Source organism: Pteropus vampyrus, unplaced genomic scaffold, assembly GCF_000151845.1.
Source record: "Pteropus vampyrus isolate Shadow unplaced genomic scaffold, Pvam_2.0 Scaffold44, whole genome shotgun sequence".
Classification (NCBI taxonomy): Eukaryota; Metazoa; Chordata; class Mammalia; order Chiroptera; family Pteropodidae; genus Pteropus; species Pteropus vampyrus.
The window spans coordinates 796,993-816,608 of NW_011888825.1; the positions used below are offsets into that span (position 1 = coordinate 796,993).

At 43.2% G+C, this 19,616-nt stretch overlaps 1 protein-coding gene across 1 annotated transcript; it reads right to left on the reverse strand.

The window, feature by feature from the left end:
- Window positions 1–762: 762 nt before the first annotated feature.
- On the reverse strand, window positions 763–19,605 carry CTC1 (CST telomere replication complex component 1). The gene is made up of 23 exons (XM_011358928.2): window positions 19,450–19,605; window positions 16,833–16,996; window positions 12,309–12,543; window positions 11,950–12,161; window positions 11,509–11,665; window positions 8,307–8,597; window positions 8,078–8,206; window positions 7,252–7,484; window positions 6,952–7,129; window positions 6,659–6,859; window positions 6,069–6,195; window positions 5,366–5,480; window positions 4,900–5,227; window positions 4,738–4,827; window positions 4,294–4,487; window positions 3,381–3,469; window positions 3,114–3,288; window positions 2,739–2,816; window positions 2,364–2,508; window positions 2,205–2,269; window positions 1,797–1,962; window positions 1,566–1,692; window positions 763–1,410 (listed from the first exon to the last, which is right to left on the reverse strand). Exons 1-23 carry the CDS (start codon window positions 19,564–19,566, stop codon window positions 1,271–1,273), a joined length of 3,756 nt encoding a protein of 1,251 aa, XP_011357230.1. The 5' UTR covers window positions 19,567–19,605; the 3' UTR covers window positions 763–1,270.
- Window positions 19,606–19,616: the final 11 nt, after the last annotated feature.

Consider the following 19,616-nt stretch of genomic DNA (forward strand, 5'->3'; position numbering starts at 1 on the left):
GTTGGCTTCAACTACATATACCTATATCAAGAGGTATAGCAGCAAAACCGTTTCAACCTTTTAAGATTTTTTTTGTGTGACTTACCCATGACTCAAGAGCCTCCCAAATACAATCTGGAAGCAATCTCTTAGAGGGCCAGGAATGACCTCTGAACAAAATTTTCTTACTATGCTAGTCTTTTAACATTTTGATCTAAGGGGTGTGGCTAGGCTCTACCTCTCCATTGAGCAAGCAACTCCCAGGAAAAAATTGGAAAACCACCAACCAAATACATAAGTACCCCCAAATATTTGATTGTGCAATCCCTAAGTCTACGGATTCTGACTTAAGAATTCCTACCAGTCTCACAGTGTGGATCAAAGATTTGCCTTAGGCCTAGCCCATGGGAAACCCACAGTACTGACCACTTGACTGGTGTTCCATAGTAGGTTTCTTACAAGCCTCTCTTAATGGTTGGCATTCCCCTCACTCCCACTTCCTTATATCCATCTTGTACTTCCCATTAACTCTAGGCTTGCATAATTGACTTCCTCCTCAGCGCAACCTTGCTGACTGAGACCATCAAAGTAATGTTCTCTACCCTGCCCCCACCTCCCCAATTTACTCCCTTTAGGGTAGATAACAACCAAACTGACTTTTGGTATTATTCTTCCACTGGACCAGCTCTTCAAACCAGTTTTGGCACTGGTGGAAAACAAGGGTGGAAATGATGGTAAATGATGGGCCAGCTGCCAGGTCAGAAAGTCTGGGACTCCAGGAGCACAAGTGCAAAACATCACCAGAGCTTTATTACAGTCCAAGGGACTTGTCACAAGTGTTAGATAGGACAAGAGTCTCAAGGTCTGGGCTGTTCTTACTAAATGCTATTCTTTTAACATTTTGCTAAATGTTAATTTCCATCTCCTCTACTTGCTAAAAGTAAATGAAACTACCTATAACACAAGGCGAGTCTTCTGTTCCTCTGGCCCCTGCCACAATGGCAGAACCCAGGGTCAGGGTCACCTGTGAATGCAGGTGCTTTAACCCCAAGCAGAGGTAAAATATCAACAGCGCCATGATTTGCCTATTTCCACACTTTCCCCAAGGTGGGCTAGCACCAGAATATGAAGGAGAAATTACAGTAGGGTAGCAGTTTATGAATACAGGGCTCTGGGGTCCTGGTTCAATCACAAAGAAGGCAAGGGCTACGACAAGGGGGAGGAGCTGGGGCCTAGCTCTCAAGGGTTCCAGCAGACAGAAAGAACTTTCAGGCCATTGTTGCAGTTCAGGTTAGCAGGAAGAAGCAAATGCCCCTAGAGAGCTGGAGTGCTCAGGCTCCTGGATAGAGAGACATGACAGTTGGATCGTGGGATTCACACGAGTCAGGAGAGGGAGCTCCCCACATTGGAATCGCTGTAGCCGAGGAGATTCTGAGATAGGAAGAGAGGAAAACACATGCGCTATTCATTTGGTTTTTAGTCCTCATCTACCATTCTCTTCCCCAACTCCAGAAATCCTCTATCAATCCCTCATCCCTCTTCCTCCTGTGACCCATCTATCTACACCCCCACCCTTCCATCCTTACCTAAAGGGATGATCTTGGAGGGTTTCCTCTCAAGCTCAAATGAAAGCACAATAGGGCGGAGGACAGAGAGGCTGGTACAAAGTGTCCGGAGGAAGAGGGTCAAGGGCTCATCAATCTTGGCTGAAGACTAGAAAGGGAAACTGAGGATTAAGCAGAACTCAAACTCCTACATCCTCTACCAAACCCTCAGGAACATGGGTATCCGAGACCCACCTCCTAGCCACATCTCACCTCAGGTTGGGCTCCAGGCCCTGTAAATTGCAAGGCCACTTTCCCTGGCCCTCTGACAAATTCTAGGAGGGAGGTCCACTCACTAGGACACAGCCCTAGTGCTGCTGCCACGTGATGATTCCTACAGGTCACCACAGCTTCAGCAGTTCCATCCTCCACCAGAAGCCTGAGGGGGGGGAGGGGTAAAAAACAAACTCTCACAGCAAACCCACGTGGTGAGTCACCTGAACTCAATATGCCTCCATCCCCACTGTTTTATCTTTAACTTGTTTACCCTTAGTTCATTCAAAAATATTTATCAAACAATTCCCCCAAGCTGAGAATTATGTTAACACAGGGACAGCACACAGGCGAAGTTGTGTAATAGGGAAGTAAATGGTGCGATGGGTGCCCACCTTGTGCTCTCACCTGATGCTGGCCTGGCTTACAGATGTCTGAGTGGGGCAAGTGGAACTCTGATGAGTACACCTCCCCTGGGAAAAAAAAAAAAGTGGTTGGAAAAATCCTCTTGGTCTCATCACATCCCTCTGGCACCCTACACCCAGCTTAGCCTCTCCCCTCCCATACCTGGTGGCAGAGGCTGGTACAGTGAGCACACACCCAGAGGAGCTGAAGGCTGAAGACAGAAACAATATGGCAAGAGGCAGTGGCACGGAATGGGGACTGCCCACCCTGTAGCAGTTCAGCCAGGTAGATGTGGGGCAGCGGAGCACTAAAAAAATGATGGGGGAGGGAACTGTGTCAAGAAATAGCCAAAGGAGTGCTGAAAGCAGGGTGTGTCTGGAAGGACTTTATTTGGGGCAGAGGAAATCACTCTGACTCAACATATTCTGTTAGGATTGGAGAAGACTGTAGTTATGGCAAAAATTCCTGAGCCAGGAACATGTGTGGAATACAGATGTGAGGATGTGAGATTTGGGGATCAGAGCCTGGGGCACTGACCTAATTGTGGTCTCCGGGGGAAAACTCAGGACCTGCATATAAGTGGATGACCGGAAACAACAGTAAACATTGTGGGATCTGCAAGAGGAAGGAGAAGGAAGTCAATTTGAAGCTGAAGTTGAGACTCTATCAGAGACTAGGCTACTCCTCTGAGGGATGTTCCCTAGCCCAGGCTCTATCAAATCAGAGGGAAGAATGAGGAAAGGACTGGTCTGGAACATCTCATGAGAGTAGAGGGCATAAATTCCAGAGTAACATATAAAATGTAATTATCAAAAAAGAAGGTGTCATTGTAGCATAGTTAGGTAGGGGTGACCATTCAAAAGAACCATATCAGTCGGGAGAGGCAGCAAGGCCAGCTTCATAGATCTTCACCTGGAAACTCTTTTCTCCAGCTGGTTAAAGTAGACTCGGGCTCTTGGAAGGAGTCCTAGTGGTGGAGGCAAGTGTGGGCCTTCAATATATATGTCCAAGTGAGGGGGAAATTCACAATCAGCAGTCTCCAGAGCTACGGTTAGCTTCACACACCGTCTTCTGGCCTCAGTGCTCCCTACAGGATAGGGGAGGGGTCAGTGGTATCTTTCTGGACCATAAAGTCCCATCGCTCCATTTCATACCTTCCCTTAAAGGAAGTGTCATTACCAGGCTTTGTCCAGATAGGGGCCGGAAGTGGCTCACACAATGTCCGTGACAGAATCTCAGCTGAGAAGGACACCAAAGAATCTGTGAAGCTGAAGGGTCAGAGAAATACAGTGAGAATGAAGGCATAAGAAAACAGAATGGAGAGTCAAGTCTAAAGACAGAAAAAGGAGCTAAAGTATCTGTTAGAACATCATCTAAGATCTCAAAAATTCTCATGCTGTGTCAAATCACACACTAAAAGTAACAGGATTTATAGGAAAAATAGAATTGTGGCAGACCGCTCAAAACCTATACAACTTTGTAACTAACCAGAGGCCTTATCAAGAAGTACACCAGCTGAGTTAAATCTGCTCTTGCATTTATGCCTAGAATATGTCAGTCCATCATTTGCAGCTTAATATGCTGGAGCTCATGCTCCCACCTTCAAATTAGATCCTTAAAAACATTCACTTCTAGTAGAGACCAGTTTCATAAAAATTACACATACACTCCACTACGGTTTAATACAGGGGAAAATATCTCTGCAGCTTCTTCATTTGCATTTGCAGGTACCCCAAAAGGTTGATATGAAGGGAGTACATCTGTTCCTGAAGCTATAAGCTAGGTACTTCTTGTACTAAAAGAAGGCCCTGCTCTATAGATTTTCAGCTTTTGTCTTTACATTTTAAAAAAATTTCTTATATTTCCTTTTGTTGCTAAGGCTGCTCATGATCATTTCAAAATAGTAACATTCTGGAGGGGCAAGGGGAATCAGGTATGAAACACAATTCCCATCGTACACTGACATCTTTCCTCTAGGAGCTAAATCACATGAAAGAAACACAGAAGCAGAGATAGGACTGTGCACCAAACCTAACGACGGCAGAGGAAGGGAGAGCAGTCTAATGAGCTGGAGAAGCTGAAAGACATTTACTTGCCACTGAGCAGGTCGGTCAGTGAGGACTGAGGCAGTGCCTTGTTGATACCCAGCACATCTGGGATGTTCTGGGAGCTCTCAAGTTCCAGGGTCCACTCATCCCGGATAGTGAGGCAGGATGTACAACCAGCCAACTCCAGAGGACGCTGCGATATGCAGGATGAACTACCCTCCTCAAACAACATTGGTGTCTGCCAGGAAATTGGAAGACAACAGTCTCTGATCCGGAAGGAGGTTCACAAAATACTATGACCCAATTTTGTGTTCCTTCTGGAGCCTAGTGAAAGAAGTGATCTAGAAATAGACAGGTCTTCTATTTGATCTAGATCTACCCTTCTATTAGAAGAGCTAGACAGTGACCAGGCACTGGCACTTCCTCTCCAGACCCTAAACCAAAAAGAAAGTTTTCTGGGGAAGGGTATAATGAAACTGAGCACTCACGGGAGGGCCAGGAGCCACAAGTCGGTATACTTGCCCAGGGTGCAAGAAATCGAACCAGCGGACTGAGGAGCCAAGAAAGATGAGGAGAACCTGTAAGGAAGGAGAGCAAGATGCTGGGGTTCCAGACAGGTCAAGCCCTAGATCCCTGCAATGCCAGCTTACCTTTTGATTCTTGTTCTCATCTCCCTTGAGCTCAAGTGAGCCCCATCCAGTTCCCTCCTTCCTCTGGGTGCTCCCAAGCCAGCTCCCTGATACGTAGAAACTGAGTGTGGGCTTGTGCACCTCTGGACTGGCTCCTGGGGGAATACAAAAGTTCCTCTTCATCAGTGCCTCCTTGTGGGACAGCAAGAACAACCGGCTCTGTCCTAAGTGGGGATCCTTGGGGAGGGTGGGCTCTGTCTGAGGAGATGTTGATGAGGTGGCTGAGAGAAGGAAGGGTCTGGGCACAGGAAGGATCAGGGCATCAGCCAGGAGGAACTGGACGTACACTCTGTTGGGAGAGACAAGAAATAGGTGTCTTAGTGACACAGACACTGGGTGTGCAGGCCCCAGCATTCTAATATCTGCACCAGGCCCTGCCCCTTCCCCTCAGAGACTTGGCGTACAGCCACCATCCCAAGAAGCCAACCTGGCCTGCTGCTTCTGGATGAAGCCCGTCATGCTCAGTTCCTTCCAGGAAGGAAAGTTGCTTCTGACATTCCTCTCTATGACCAACTGGAACCTCTCTGCCCGCACCAAACAGCCTAGAAGAAAGAAGTTTTCTATTTTGACAAGAGGAGAGAACTGTGGAATGGGAAGTGAAGCAGATCGCCCTGCAGGTCTTGCTGCCCAACACAAGCCTGACCTGACCTCCACTTTAGAGGGATGACACCTCCAAGGAGAAACCATTCCATCTGCATGTCCAATCCCACCCCTGGCCTCCTAGGCTGAAAGGCCTTGATTCTACTTTCTCACAAATCCCTAAAATGCCCATTCCTAGATCTAAGATGCTTTCCAGGATTTTCCTGTCCACAAATCTCAATAAGTCCAAGTAAGACCATCATTATTCTTCCAAACTAAGAATGCAAGAAATAAGAGCTGCCATCCTGGTGTGCATATTAGGCACTATGGAAGGAGAAATGAATATTGGGAATTGGAGTTCTGGCTAGGGAACCCCTTGCTTCCTTTCTCTACCTGCCAATACTGGTCTTCCAAACTTCTCCCAAAACCTATTGATTAACCTATGTAACTTCAGCATCTCTAGAAAATCTCAGCAGGTACTTCCTCCCGAAGCCCCCATTCCTAGACCCTCCACTCTGCTACCACCACCTCTCCACCTTTGGACTCCAAACCTATGAGCCGGGGGTCAGTGATGGGTTGTGAGTGCTTGTTCAAGAGTAGGCAGGGGAGGGAACCACTTTGATCCCGAAGTTGTAGACAACCTTTATGAGATGAAGCCACTAGGATCCCAAGTAAAACCTAAAGGGAGATGAAAGCCAACGTATCAAGTATTTATTAAGCAAATATTGAGCATCTACTATGTGCTAGGCACTGTGTTAAATGTCAGCTACAAAGTGAACACAAGAGACATAGCCTCTGACCTCAAAGAATTTATTTTCAAGTGGGGAAGACATATGTGAAAAAAAAACATAGATGCGTTCACATCGAGGTTAGAGGTAGGAGAATAAGCATCGGACATAATAAGAAGTTTGGATTTTATTTTATGTGCACTGGGAGAAACAAGGATTTAAAGCAAGACAGTTTTGTAATCCAAGTCACATTTTACCTCACTCTTTCTACTTGCTGTCGCTAGGGGTCAAGAAGAGACGGAGTAGTTTAGTTAGAAGGCTAGTCAGTAAAAATGACAAGAAATGACTACAGTAGTGGTAGTAAGGATAGCACAAAGAGAAAGTGCCCTGAGCCCTGCTGGAGCCCCTCTTACATGAGCTGGTTGGAAGGTGGCGGGCAGCAGACAGAGCCAGGACCAGGCAAGGCGCTGATTGAGTTGGTAAGTGGTCAGGTGTGAAGCCTCTGGGAGGGGCAGAAGGGTCTTAGGGTCAAAGGAGGCCCAGGCCCTGCACTCCCCTTCCTCTTTCAGGGTGGCCAGAGTGGGGAAAGAGCAGGGAGTCTGCAGCCGAGCATACTGTAAGGGAGAGAAGAAAAATCAGATTGTGTATTCCATTTGTACCCTCCATATATTAGCTCTGCCACCCAACTTTCCTCACAACCTCATACCTTCTGGAGTGGACAGAGATGTGGCTCTTCAAGGATCTCCTTATGTGCATTCCGACTGGGGATGCATGGTGGAGACAGAACATTCAGGGTAGGAGCCAGCAGTTGTAGTCCCAGGCTGGAGTTCCCAGGAGAGACATGCTGAAGGAACTGGTGGTGTCTCAGCACATGGGGACACAGCCTTGGCCAGGGAAAAATGGTGAGTCACTTCCCCCAAAGACCCTGCTTCTTCCAAGATCCTGCTTCCCTTACAGAGGCGGTGTCCTACTCCCACTGCCAGCCCAGACTCCTCATCCTCCTTACTTGCGAGCCAGCTCCTCCAGGGCCTTGGTAGCCCACAGGTAGAGGGGAAGTCCTAGCTGATATTCCCATACCAGCTGCTCATACAGGGAGGCCCCCTGGGCTTGGGGGGATGTCTGAGTCTCAGGCTTCTGACGAGAGAATCCTCGAAGTAGAATGGCACCACGGAGACAAGGGGCTAGCACTGGCCTTCTTGTCCCTCCACCCACTGACTGAAGGAGGTGAACATCCTGGAGCTGGAGAAAGGCAGAAAAAGTGAAAAAGGAGAAGTGAAGCCAACTCAATGACTCCAGGCAGTTAACTGTAGTTTTCCATTTCCTGAGTTCTAACAGAAACCCAATTTTTCCTATACAGGCGATTTCCTTTCGGCCTCCATGCCTTACCTTCCATCACAACCCACTGCCCTTGGGGTAAGGCTTCATCTTTCACAAGCTTCACCCAGTCTTTCCATGGACCAGAGGACTCCTAGCTGGTATGGCTTACCTACTCACCAGGCCACCTGACATCATTCTGGCTCTTCCTATAACTGTGCATCTCTTCCTCCAGTTAGAAGGCCCTTCTATGAAGGAGAGACACTCTGGTCCCAACCCCTTCTCCATGAGCCCCAGATTCTACTACTTCCTGATCTGCACTCTCATCCAAATCATTCTTAACGAATGCACATACTCCCCGACCCCGATACACACTTATTTTTATATTTTTGCTATAAAGGTTCTCACCCTGCTACCCAAAAAAAAAAAAAAAAAAAAAAAAAAAAGACCAGCCTATAAAGGTTAAAGAAGCTGCTGAGAAGGCCTCTCTTTATCAGCAGCCCTGATCCCTCATGTACCTCCAGACAGACTCCTGGTCGCACCACCCGCCTGAGGCCATGGAATTGCTGGTAAGCAAGACAAAGCCCCAGCTGCCCATCCAGTTCATAGAGGCCAGCAAGCTGATTCAGCACACCCGTGACCGTTCCCTGCAAAAAGGTCAAAGAGCCAGTTGATCTCTATTTCCTTCCCCTTTGAAGATAAACATTTCCTGCCCCTCAAGCTCTAGGATCTCTTCCCTATACTCACCGTATATGATAAGAGTCTGGAGTCCCGGACAAGACCTTTTTGCTCCTTCCTGTCTTGGGAGTTGCTGGGCCTAGGGTGTGGCTTGGGGTCAGCCTCTAAGAGGAGTTCGTCTGGCTCTAATTTTAGTTCCAGCTCTCGCACACATTCTGGTTTCAGCGGCAACAGACGGGAGGAGGGACTAGTTGTCCAAACATGGTAACGGTGACCATGGATCTTGGATACTCGAAGCTCTGTCAGCACATAGGCCCTACCAGGCCAAAGGGCTCGGTGCCAGACCAGCTGGGCAGGGACCTGCAGAGGCAGGCAACATGGTACATGAGATGCTTCCCACAATGCTGTCCTTTTGCCAGAGTCCCTTTCCATCATGATTTGACCTCAAAGATCTGTTCTTCATGAGCTTTCCTTGCTTCTTCATCTTCCTTGTTTATAAATTAAATTTTAAACCATAGAACTTTCAGGATCTCTCCTCTCAAAGGAGATGCCAAATGTTTCCTAATTCCTCCCCCAAGATACAAACCATCTGTAAAACTTCCTCCAAAACACATAAACATTCCATTTAGAAAATTAGGTCCTTTTTGACTTTTCCCTATTCCACCCCATAACATATAAACAACTTTCACTTATTCAATCAACATGCACTGGGTATGTAGGTATGTATCTAGTATGGAAACAGATGTTAAGGGAAATATAATAGACTATTCCCTCTCTTCTAACATATTTTAAACCACTGGGAAACACAGACGTAAACCCAAGTCATAATATGGGGCCATGTATGATCAAGTGGCAAAAAGAATACACATTTGCTAAGTTTTCCGAGAAAGAGAGAGGAGGTTAGGATGTTGGAATGATCAGGAAGCCCAAGTGAAAGAAGTAAAACTTGAACAGGGTCCTGAAGGACATCTCCAGTTTGTCAAAGTGGAGAGAAAGAAAGGTGATTCAAGCAGGAGGCAACAACATGGAAATGTGCAGAACTCAGAACAAGCAAGGCAGTGAAAACACTGGCAAGGATGAAGAAAAAGGAATGTTCCTGGGAGGTGCTGGAGACAAGATGAGACAGCCAAGTTGAGGGGGAAAAAAACACACTGAAGACTTTATAAGAAAATAAGATATATCAAAGCAGGAAAATAAAAATAAACATCTGACAACAGGGCATTATATGGACTGGGGAAGGATGGTTGTTGAAGAAATTTAAGCACGAAGTAAAAAGAGACTGTTCTTAAGTATACCAGTCTTCTAGGGTATACTCCTACAGGCACAATGGTACTGTTGCCATTCTGAGGGCCTTCAAAACACAGTGATGGTCAAGACACTTGAACTTCAGTTCCCTGTGCTCAACTTCACAGACCTCTAATCTACTCTAAAACCAGCTGAGTATCACCAATCAGACCTTGGATGTCACAATTCATTGTAAGGTATTGCTAAGACCTCACTTAAGCTTACTGACTGTGCAAAACAAGTAGTTAATAATGGTTTGACTGAACAAACAAATGAATACTGGTGCTTCTGCTCTCCCCCAACCCTCCTTTACTCATTAACCTTTCACTAGGACCTCCAATATTGCAGGCCCTTCTCCTTTATTCAGACACTGAGGTCCTTCCCTTCCTCTGTTCTAATACCACATCACCATGGCTAATTCCACAACTCCTTTCCTAAGGCAAAAAACCTACTTGAGGAAGACAGACCCATGCCACCCCAGTGCCAAACGCTGATAGTGACCAGCTGGGTCCCATCACTGTTTAGCAATCTCTTAACCCTGACCTTTACTCCTCTTTACTGAGTCCAGTCCTTCATTTTCAAGAAATGACCTCACTCTTCTACTATAGAAGAGATTTACTGGGGTCATCTAGAGTGACAGTATGTCCCTTCAGTAGCCCACAAACACACCAAGATCACTCCTCTCCTCACCCCTCAGGCTTATTCCAAAGCCCACCTCTGTACCCTCATAACCTTGTGCTTGGACATGTACTTACCACAGCACTTATGATCTTGAACAGTAACTATTGACTTAATTATCTGGCTGAGAGCTTCAATTTTGTGCCTCTGAACTGACCAAAGTGCCTAGCATTATATTACATACTCGATAAAAGTTGAATCTTGGTACAGGTGATTCTCTAGTCCTAAATAGCCTCCCCTCTCTCCTAGTGATTTAAATCCTGTCCAATCTTCAAGCCTCAGATCAAGTCTAAACTCTCTCATAAGGCTTCCCTCCACATAATAAACTCCAGATAACGTGCTACAGCAGTTACAAACTATACCACACATCTTAGAACTTACATACTGTTTTGCATTTCTCTGCTTATTTCATAAATCAATACCATATAAAATCTACAATAAGATAAACTACCCAAAGGGTTTACCGGACTTCGGTCACCCTGCAGAAATTCAGAGATTTCTCTCTTGACATATAATACATGAATGAGCCAATCCCACTCTGCACAGACCATTTGAATGGTCTCCAGGAGACTTAAAATATTCTAATGTGGAAAAAAATACAAAAGCTCCTCTTTAACCCAGAAGGAAAAAGCAGGATCAGAAATTTGGGTGGCTTCTAAGAATTTTTAGTTTTAGCATTTTTAGATCCATTATACTCTAATCACTGTTATTTAAACTCATGACACACACAGACACAGTTAAGAATTCTAATAGTGCTAATAAATTTCAGTTTCCTTTTTTTTCTAATATGCATGTTAGAAAGGCTTTTCATTCTTTAATTGTTTTGAATGCTTTTGGAACCCTGTTCAGATAATTTATAAGACATATAACAATAATTGGTGTATACATTAATGATTTTAAAATTTTACCAGTTGATAAGAGTCTACAATAAGTACCAAGTTATAAGTCATATAACAATACACTTTTAAAAAGTGTATATATTTAATGTCTTAAGAATGTTCAGATAAATAATTTCCTTGGTCATCCTTCTAATGTAGGGGAAAAAAAATCAAGTGATTTTGGCAGATTTTCAAAATGTCACACACAATACAAAAGTTGTCTACTCAAATGAACTGCATGGCAGGCAAGTCCATTCCCCACCTCCTGTACACAGAAATGACGTTACCTGGAATCTTCCCTCAACATCACTATTCCAGAAAAGAACACTCCACCTTTCCTTTGTGGTTCCTCCTAAGATGTTATCTTTCCTATTAAGAGTTCTAACACCACTTCTATATCTCCATGCCCCTGAACTGACCCCATTCCTCACCTGAACGATGATGGACACATAACTGCCAGTTTGGCTGCCAGCTGGGGATGATTCACCAAGAGACAGGACAAAGTAAGCTTTCTTTTGACTTTTCACCAGGGCACTCAATCGAACCAGCTTCCCAGCCAGGTTTGGCTGCACGACTTTGAGCTTGCTCCTAAGGAAGGTAGAAAGAAGAGAGAAAAAATCATTTTTATTTCTTTTCTTTTACCCAACAAATGCCTCCCCTCCCACATAAAGAAAAATCCAGTTGTGATGTAAAATTTCCCTATTTCCCCAGCGATTCCAAAGATATTATTCTAAAAGAGGCCCTATCATTCCCTTGATTTGGAACATTCCATCTATATTACTCTCAATACCCTCTCACCTTCTTTCCACCGACCCATCATCATCCTCCCAGTTTCACAGTGCTCCCTCATCCCCTAAAGAGGGAAGAATTACCTGTGCCTGAGCAGGCGGGAAGCAGCCTCAGGGTAGAGAACAGAGATAGGGGTGAGAGGGCCAGCACTGATGGTCAAGGGAAACACTGGCACAGGGGCACCCCAGAGCTCCAAGTGCCCTTCTTCTGAGAAATTACCCCTGGCAGGAGGGAGGTAACTCCAACTGGGGAACAGAAAGAGATGGCTCAACCAAGAAAGGTCCAGATCTATGAGCTAAAAAAGACCAAGAGAAAGGGTTAATCAAGATCCTCATATCCCATTTAATCCCTTCTACCTTTGCTCCCTCAGAGACTTAACTGCCTCACTCCTAGGTACCATTCTTGTTAGGATCTGAGCATCTAACCTCCCCTTCCTACTCACCTCACAGCCCAGGATACCAGTGTTATCTCTCACATAAAGATTTCCATTCCTGCACTTTTGTTCCAAGTCCCCTGATAGGTCTGTTAGTGTCCCTAAAAGTAAAAGCCGCTCCCGGGGCAGGGTCCCACTTAGTCCAGCTTCTTGGGCCCAAGCCTGGTACGCGGTACTGCTCCAGGACAGGTGGCTGCAGCATGGGAGGTGCTGGTGGGTCTTGAGGTCCTGTACTGAGACAAAGCTGCAGAGTGAAGGAAGCAAAGTCTTACAAAGCTGTATCCAAGCCTAAGAAGTTAATTTCAACCCCAACAAATCCCCCCACTATCCCAAGGAAAGGTCAATGGGGAACATGGACTAAGAAAGGAGGTTGTTTGATTAACTAAAGGCGGGGAAAGCTGGGGTGAAGAGTCTAAGAAAATGAGGATGGGATCTGGGTTCAAAGACTGGGTAGTACCAAGGGAGAAAGTAGAAAGAAAGTCTGCTGAATAATATCTTGAACAAGATAAAGCCACAGAGAAGACTAAGAGAAATGAAGTAGGAATGCAAAAGCAGCCTGAGGAGATGAATGTGGGGAGAACATTTTACAGAATATTTTACAAATAGCTCCTTCGATAGCATCTCAGAGCTCTTAAACAGAAAACTCCAATGGGGCCACTTAGGCATCGGCCTAATGGCTCAAACTCAATGGACCTAGCCGGGTTTCCTTCCTAGTCTAGAAGATCACAGGACTAGAGACTAGCTGGGAAACTGAGGCTGAGATGGGAGTTAGTATCAAGAGTTTCCAAATCTCAAGAGATGTATGAGATCGGCCATTCTTAAGCAAAGTATTGCAACACTGCTGAGTCACTATTGTGAGGTATATCATGGATAATGTGATAACAGTTAAATTATCAAAGTTGTGATAGATTCACATCTTTGTAATACCATTATTCCACACTTGCATTCCTATGATTTTTTGAGTAGAAAAGAAATAGGATATGGTTACGAAACATCACAATTTATCCTGATTGTACTCGTAAAGATCAACCACACATGAGTACTGAAGCGTGGGAATGTTGTTCTAGATGGCTCACTGCCCTTCCATATCTGCTTCATTCTTTCTCAAATGGCTTTGAAGCAGGTAAACAGCAAAGATAGAAACTGACATGCGTTGAGCCTCTCTTACTATACTATACTGGGTCCGTTCACGCTTGATATTGTATTGAATTTCACTAAAACCCCTTGTAAGACTACCAACGAGGAAACAGAGAGGTTCAGGTACACAGTGGTGCAGGTGGCAAAGCTAAGTGCACCTCACTCAAAAGTCCATGTTCTTTCTGTGTTTCTCTACTTCTCTAAATGCCCAGGCAAAAGCAGTGGGAGAGAGCTGTTTCTTAGACACCTTCAGGACAGAAAACAATAAAAACAGGGGTCACTTTTCCCAGATTCTTTAGGGTTTGGGTCAGGAACTGAAGGTGATAACCTCAAATCCTTTGCATTTATCATTGCTCTCCAACTTTCAAGGCCTAGCACAATGCCTGGCATACAACAGGCACTCAATGAAGGAGAATGAAGAAATGAATATTTATGTCTGTCAAATAATTTCTATTTTACCCTTATTCACTTTATGAACTCGTCATGTCTATATATTATACTATCAATTTTATATTTATCTTGAATAACAAGAAACTTTAAAAAGGTTCCAAGTTTTCTAAAAATTGCTGACTTACCACTTTTCAATTATTCTAGTAATATCAGAATTTGGAGAGATTTGGATCTTCCTTTAATCAGACTGTGATCACCGAGGCCACTAGGCATACACTCAACTCACCAGTGGGAGACCTCAACCCCACTACAATTAAAGACTTCATGGAAATCACAATTTCTTCAACTATGACTGGTTGATAAGTAGCTCTCCTGTCCCAGGGCTTTTCCCATACTAGTAGGACAGTTTCAGATGAGAGCTCATTCTATATTTAAAAAAACAACGGAATCTTAAAAGTTATGAACATAGACAAGAATTATAGGAAAAACAGAGTCCAAAGGAGAAGAGTTACATAGGAGGAAAAGAAAAAAGCCCCCAGGTAAAAGGGCTCTCAGAAATTAATTTGGAATTACGATATCATTTAATCCTATCAAATAGGCCAAAAAAAAATTTTTTTAAAAGGCAAAAACAAGATATGAAAAAGGTTCAGGATATAGATATATACTGGTATGTGTGTCAACTGGCACAACTCCATCGGAGAGTAATGCGAAAACAGCCAGTGAAGCTGATAGTGTGCTTATTGGATGAGGCTGTACCTCCTCCCTTCAGAACACTGATTACTTAAGGAGAAGGGGTAGAGAACTGGATCAGGATAGAGCACTTAGGGGACTTTACCAAATCTCTAACACTTTACTTCTTATAAAAGAGAACTGAAGCAAATATGGCAAAACGCTATGGTTTTCAAAACTGAGAGTTAAGTATCTGGCTAAACACAATGCCAAACAACACAGTTTAGTTCAGCTGACATTTTTTCATAGGCGAGACTTCTCAGTAACGGAAGCAGTGCATTGATTTACATTCTGGAAGACCAGAAATTTTGGTTATCACTGGTTTATTGCATTTGCGATTCTTTTTGTCTTTATTCTGAGGATATAGTTGAAAGAAAATTTTCCTGTTCTGTGTAGTTATGAATAACATTGTAATTGTTAGATTCATTTGTTTCCCTCAGTATTCCATCTTAGGATTTCCCCCCTATCCTTGTTGAATTTAATTTTTTTAAAAAATTACATTTATTGGGGTAACATTGGTTAATAACATAATTTTCAGGTATACGAGATTATAATTCAACATCTATACTCTATTGCGTGCTCTTTATATAGTCCAATTTCCTTCCATTACTGTATATTTGACCCTCTCTACCCACTTCGTCCTCCCCACCAATCCTGTTTCCCCTCTGGTAACCATCACTCTATGAGTTCATTTTTGTTTTGTTTGTTTTTGTTTTATATTCTACACATGAGTGAAATCAACCAATTTTTGTCCTTTTCCATATGACTTATTTCACTTAGCATAATACTCTCAAGATCCATCATGTTGTTGCAAATGGCTATATTCCATCTTCTTTATGGCTGAGTAGTATTCTATTATGTGTGTGTGTACACACACACTTCATCTTCTTTATCCAATCATCCATCAATGTACTTAGACTGTTTCTATGTCTTGACTATTGTTAGTAACGCTGCAATGAACATAGGGATACATATATTTTTACATATAAGTGTTTTCATATTTTTCAGGGAAATAACCAGAAGAGTAATTGCTGGATCATTTAGGTAGTTCTAGTCTTAATTTTTTTGAGATACCTCCATACCATTTCCATAATGGCTGTACTAATTTACATTCCCACCAACAGTGGACAAGGGTTCCCATTTCTTCGCCTCTTTTTATTTCCTATTGATTCATAATAAAGTCCATGGATAAGAAAATTACACAGAATTTTTTAAATGTTTTTTTGGATAACATGGAGTACAATTAAGCTGTCTTCTCACCAAAGATCCCTTGCCTTTACAGACTATGACAGATTGCTAGGCTGAGTGAAGTGTTTCTCAAACTGCTATAAGCAGGTTAAGGGAGTGCCAGGGAAAAAGTATCCTGTGCTCAAAAAAATCTGGGAAATGACAAATTAAACAAAGCTAAACAGATTTCTACCTTTTTTATTTTTTAAAAAGATAAATGCACAGTGATATGTATATTCACATAATAGAATACCATACAACAGTTGAAATAAATGAGCTAGAGCTATTAATATGAATAAATTTTGGAAGCATAATTTTAAGTACAAACAGCAAATTACAAAGGATATATAAGGTATAGTACCATTTATATAAAGTCTAAAGGTATGCAAAACTCTACTGTATATTGCTTGGGGATATACACATGTGAAGTAAAAATATAAAGATATCTACAGGAATAATATACATACTCAAGATAGTGGGTACTTCTATGACAAGGTAAATAGGCTTCTTTTTGCAGTACTTTTCAGCCTTTAATGTTAATGAGCCTCATGACCCTCCTAGAGAAGCTTATCATATCCAATCTCTCTCAAATTTATTTAGCCACGGTGCTTTTTTCTTGTGGTACTTTATTAATATTGCCTAGAACAGTTTAGGAAATGCTAGCGTAGTTTAAAAAAAAAAAAACCTTCAGAAGATCTTAAACTCAGGTCTTCTTAAACACAACTATTTGCACCTAGTGAATCTTAGTTACCTAATATACAAAATGAAATAGTATCAGCCTCTCTCCCCACTTTGAGAGCTTTTTCCAAATTTTCTTTCAATCTTCTCCACACCCTCTTCCTTCCTTTCCTTGTCTCTAAACTTGACTTAAGCTAATTTCGGAGAACTATAGGAAAAGGAAAGCAGCTTGATGGAGAATGGAAAAGTCTGGCAGAAGGGGATTGTGTTTATACCACCTTTTCTTCCCCTTTGCAAGTTTCCCCTCACTCTTCTCAGTTCCTTCCTTTAAATTCCAAATTGAACTTCTCACTGAAGCTAACCTCTCCTTACCTGTAGCTGAGGGGCAGTGTAAAACCTTGGTTCCTTCCCTGGGACAACCAGGTAGTCTTCACACAGTCAATTATCAACTGAGTCAACTGGACGTTAGACTCTTTGCCAGCTGGACACAGGGTCTCTTGGATGAAGGCCTGGGCAGCCTCAAGCCAGGCTTGCTCCTGAGGAAAGTAAATCTAGTAAGAACATCTTCATGACCATCCTGCCCACCAAGGAAATTCTGGGAAGAATAAAGGAATAGAAAAAAGAAAAATCAAGAGGGTATGTAAATGAAAAAGAAAAGTAAAAAAGTTTAGAGCTTAAAGAAACCTTAGAAGCCTTTAGTCCAGCCGTACAATCATCAGCTCAGAGAGTTGGCCATCCAGCTTTGGTCTTGTCTCTTTCTTTAATAAATCTGTACCAATCCTTAAAGTGCTCAACTAGAATATATATTCCTCTGTGAACCCTTCTATGATCATCCCAGGCAGAATGCTGCTCCCTCCTTGGAACTCCCACAGCACCTTGCACCTATCTCTATTAAAAGCAATGATCACCAAAGATAGTGGTATTCCATTTTATGTAGGGTCTGCTTCTAAAGCCAGTAAGTTGAAAAAAAGATTGGTCAAAAATCACCCTTGAAAAAAATCCTTTGAATTGGATATAGTACTATATAGTAACTTATATGGAAATGGAAATGTATCTAATAATAAACAGTACATTAAAAGAAAAAAGACAAAGTATAATTTTTAATTATTCCACTTTTTTAGTCATCCATACATTTGAGTTCCCATAAGCTAAATGCATATATGATACAATCCTACTGGATGTTTCCTGTTCTGTCTTTTCGGCTAAGATGTGAGCTTCCTAAGGAGGACATGAACCACCTTTATATACTCACCATAGATTCTGGACACATAGTTCCCGCTCTATGTAGATAACTCTAGGACATGGGACCAGCTTGGCCTACTCCTGGTGCTGGGCAGTTTTAGTTTTAAATTCCAACAGAATTCAACAAAACTTAGAGGTAGGTCTTTTATCCTTCTTGATCTCCAGTGTTAATTCTAAACTATTACAGTTCTATCCCTGTTCCTCCAATGCTCTTCTATTAGCCTTCTGGTCAATACTCCACATTCGGTGAATATTTAGCAGCTTGGAAACAGCTCGAAAAACCAGTCTTCAAGTTCTAGATGACTTCAGTGTCCTCGTGAACAGTCCTACCACTAACCTTCACCTTCATTTCACCTCAGCCAAACACTCCCACTCATGTCATGGTTGTCAAAACTGGACCAGGTTATCATTCAGAACTGCCCACCAATATAATCTAAGCTCAGGCTCTCATACATCTGTCTTTCTCTCTTGGTCATCTTTTTTACTCCTATTCCTCTGAGAGGTTGTCCATTGCTTGGCAGATTGAACACTACTGTTTCTCAAAGTGGTACCTCAGAATCGCCAGTTTTATTTAAAATGCAGGTGATTTTTGGGTGACCTCAACTACTGAATCAGAATGGGGGGGAATGGAGTCTGTATTTTAAATAAGCTCCCCAGATTGATACTAATATAGGTTAATATAAGTTTGAGAACACTATATATTTTCTTATCAATGACCTCATCCACTGGATGGCTTTATTAGCTGATTGTTCCTATATCTCTACTTTAGTTGATCTCTCTCTAGAGCTCTAGTTATATCCATGTGCGATCGGATTCCCCACCTGGCCAACCTACATGCACCAAGGATGCCCAACATTGAACTTTTCACAAAATCCACTCCTCTTCCAGTGTTCACTAACTTAGCAAATAGCACCCTCAACCAAATAGTTCTATCTTGACTCCTTAACTCCTTTCCTTTCCCTACACAAGACCCAAGTCCTTTAGATTCTATCTCCTTGATTTTTATTTTTTTTTTACTGTCTTCATCTCTGGTACCTCAACATTGCCGCCATGGTCAGAGTCATCATCTTCTCTCATTATATTTCAACCACAGCCTTCTAATTGGTACTCCAGTCCACTCTCTACACTGCTACCTCAGGAAAGGGAAATTAAAATGTCACCTACTTTTCTGTTTAAAACCCTTAATAACTCCCAATGGTCCTCGGGTTAAAGTCGCTGCTTAACAAGACTTATAAGACTGTCAGCTTTGACCCCTCTACCACCATCTAATTGAACTTTTTGAGTTTTTCAAAGACATTTTCTCTGTCTCGCCTTCGAACATGTTTTTGCCTCCACCTTGAGACCTCTTACAGTGTTTTGTTTGTTTGTTTGTTTTTTGCTTTACTAACTCCTACACGTACTTTGGGTTTCAAAAGCTTTTCCTGATAACCAGTTAGAGTTGAATCAGGGGTTTCTCTCAAGAACCCACAGCCCAAAGTTCGCCATTAGTCTGCTCCTGGCTTCCTACTGGTCTTGATGCCTAGAGAGTGGAACGAGACGTGTTTAAGGCTCACAGTAGTCGCTGCAGTAATGAACAAATATATTCGCAGAACCAGTGAGAGGGGGTAGGACGAACAGCCTCACAGGCTCCCCATCACCCGTGCGCGGCCAGCGAAGTCAGGGAGGGGAAGAGGCAAGGTGGAGGGAACAGAAAAGAAAATCCGGGACAGACAAGAAAAAAGGACGAGGGTCAGAGAACGGCACTCACGGAGCCTGGAGCTTGTGCCGGGTGAGCCGTCATGATACGCCACAGGACTTGCTCCTGGAAGGTGAGCAAAGCGCCGCTGGCCAGAATGATCAATAGAGGGCCGACCTGTGACGTCATCAACGGGCGCGTTCTCGGCTCCACCTCCGGCTTCTCCCCACCCTACATCC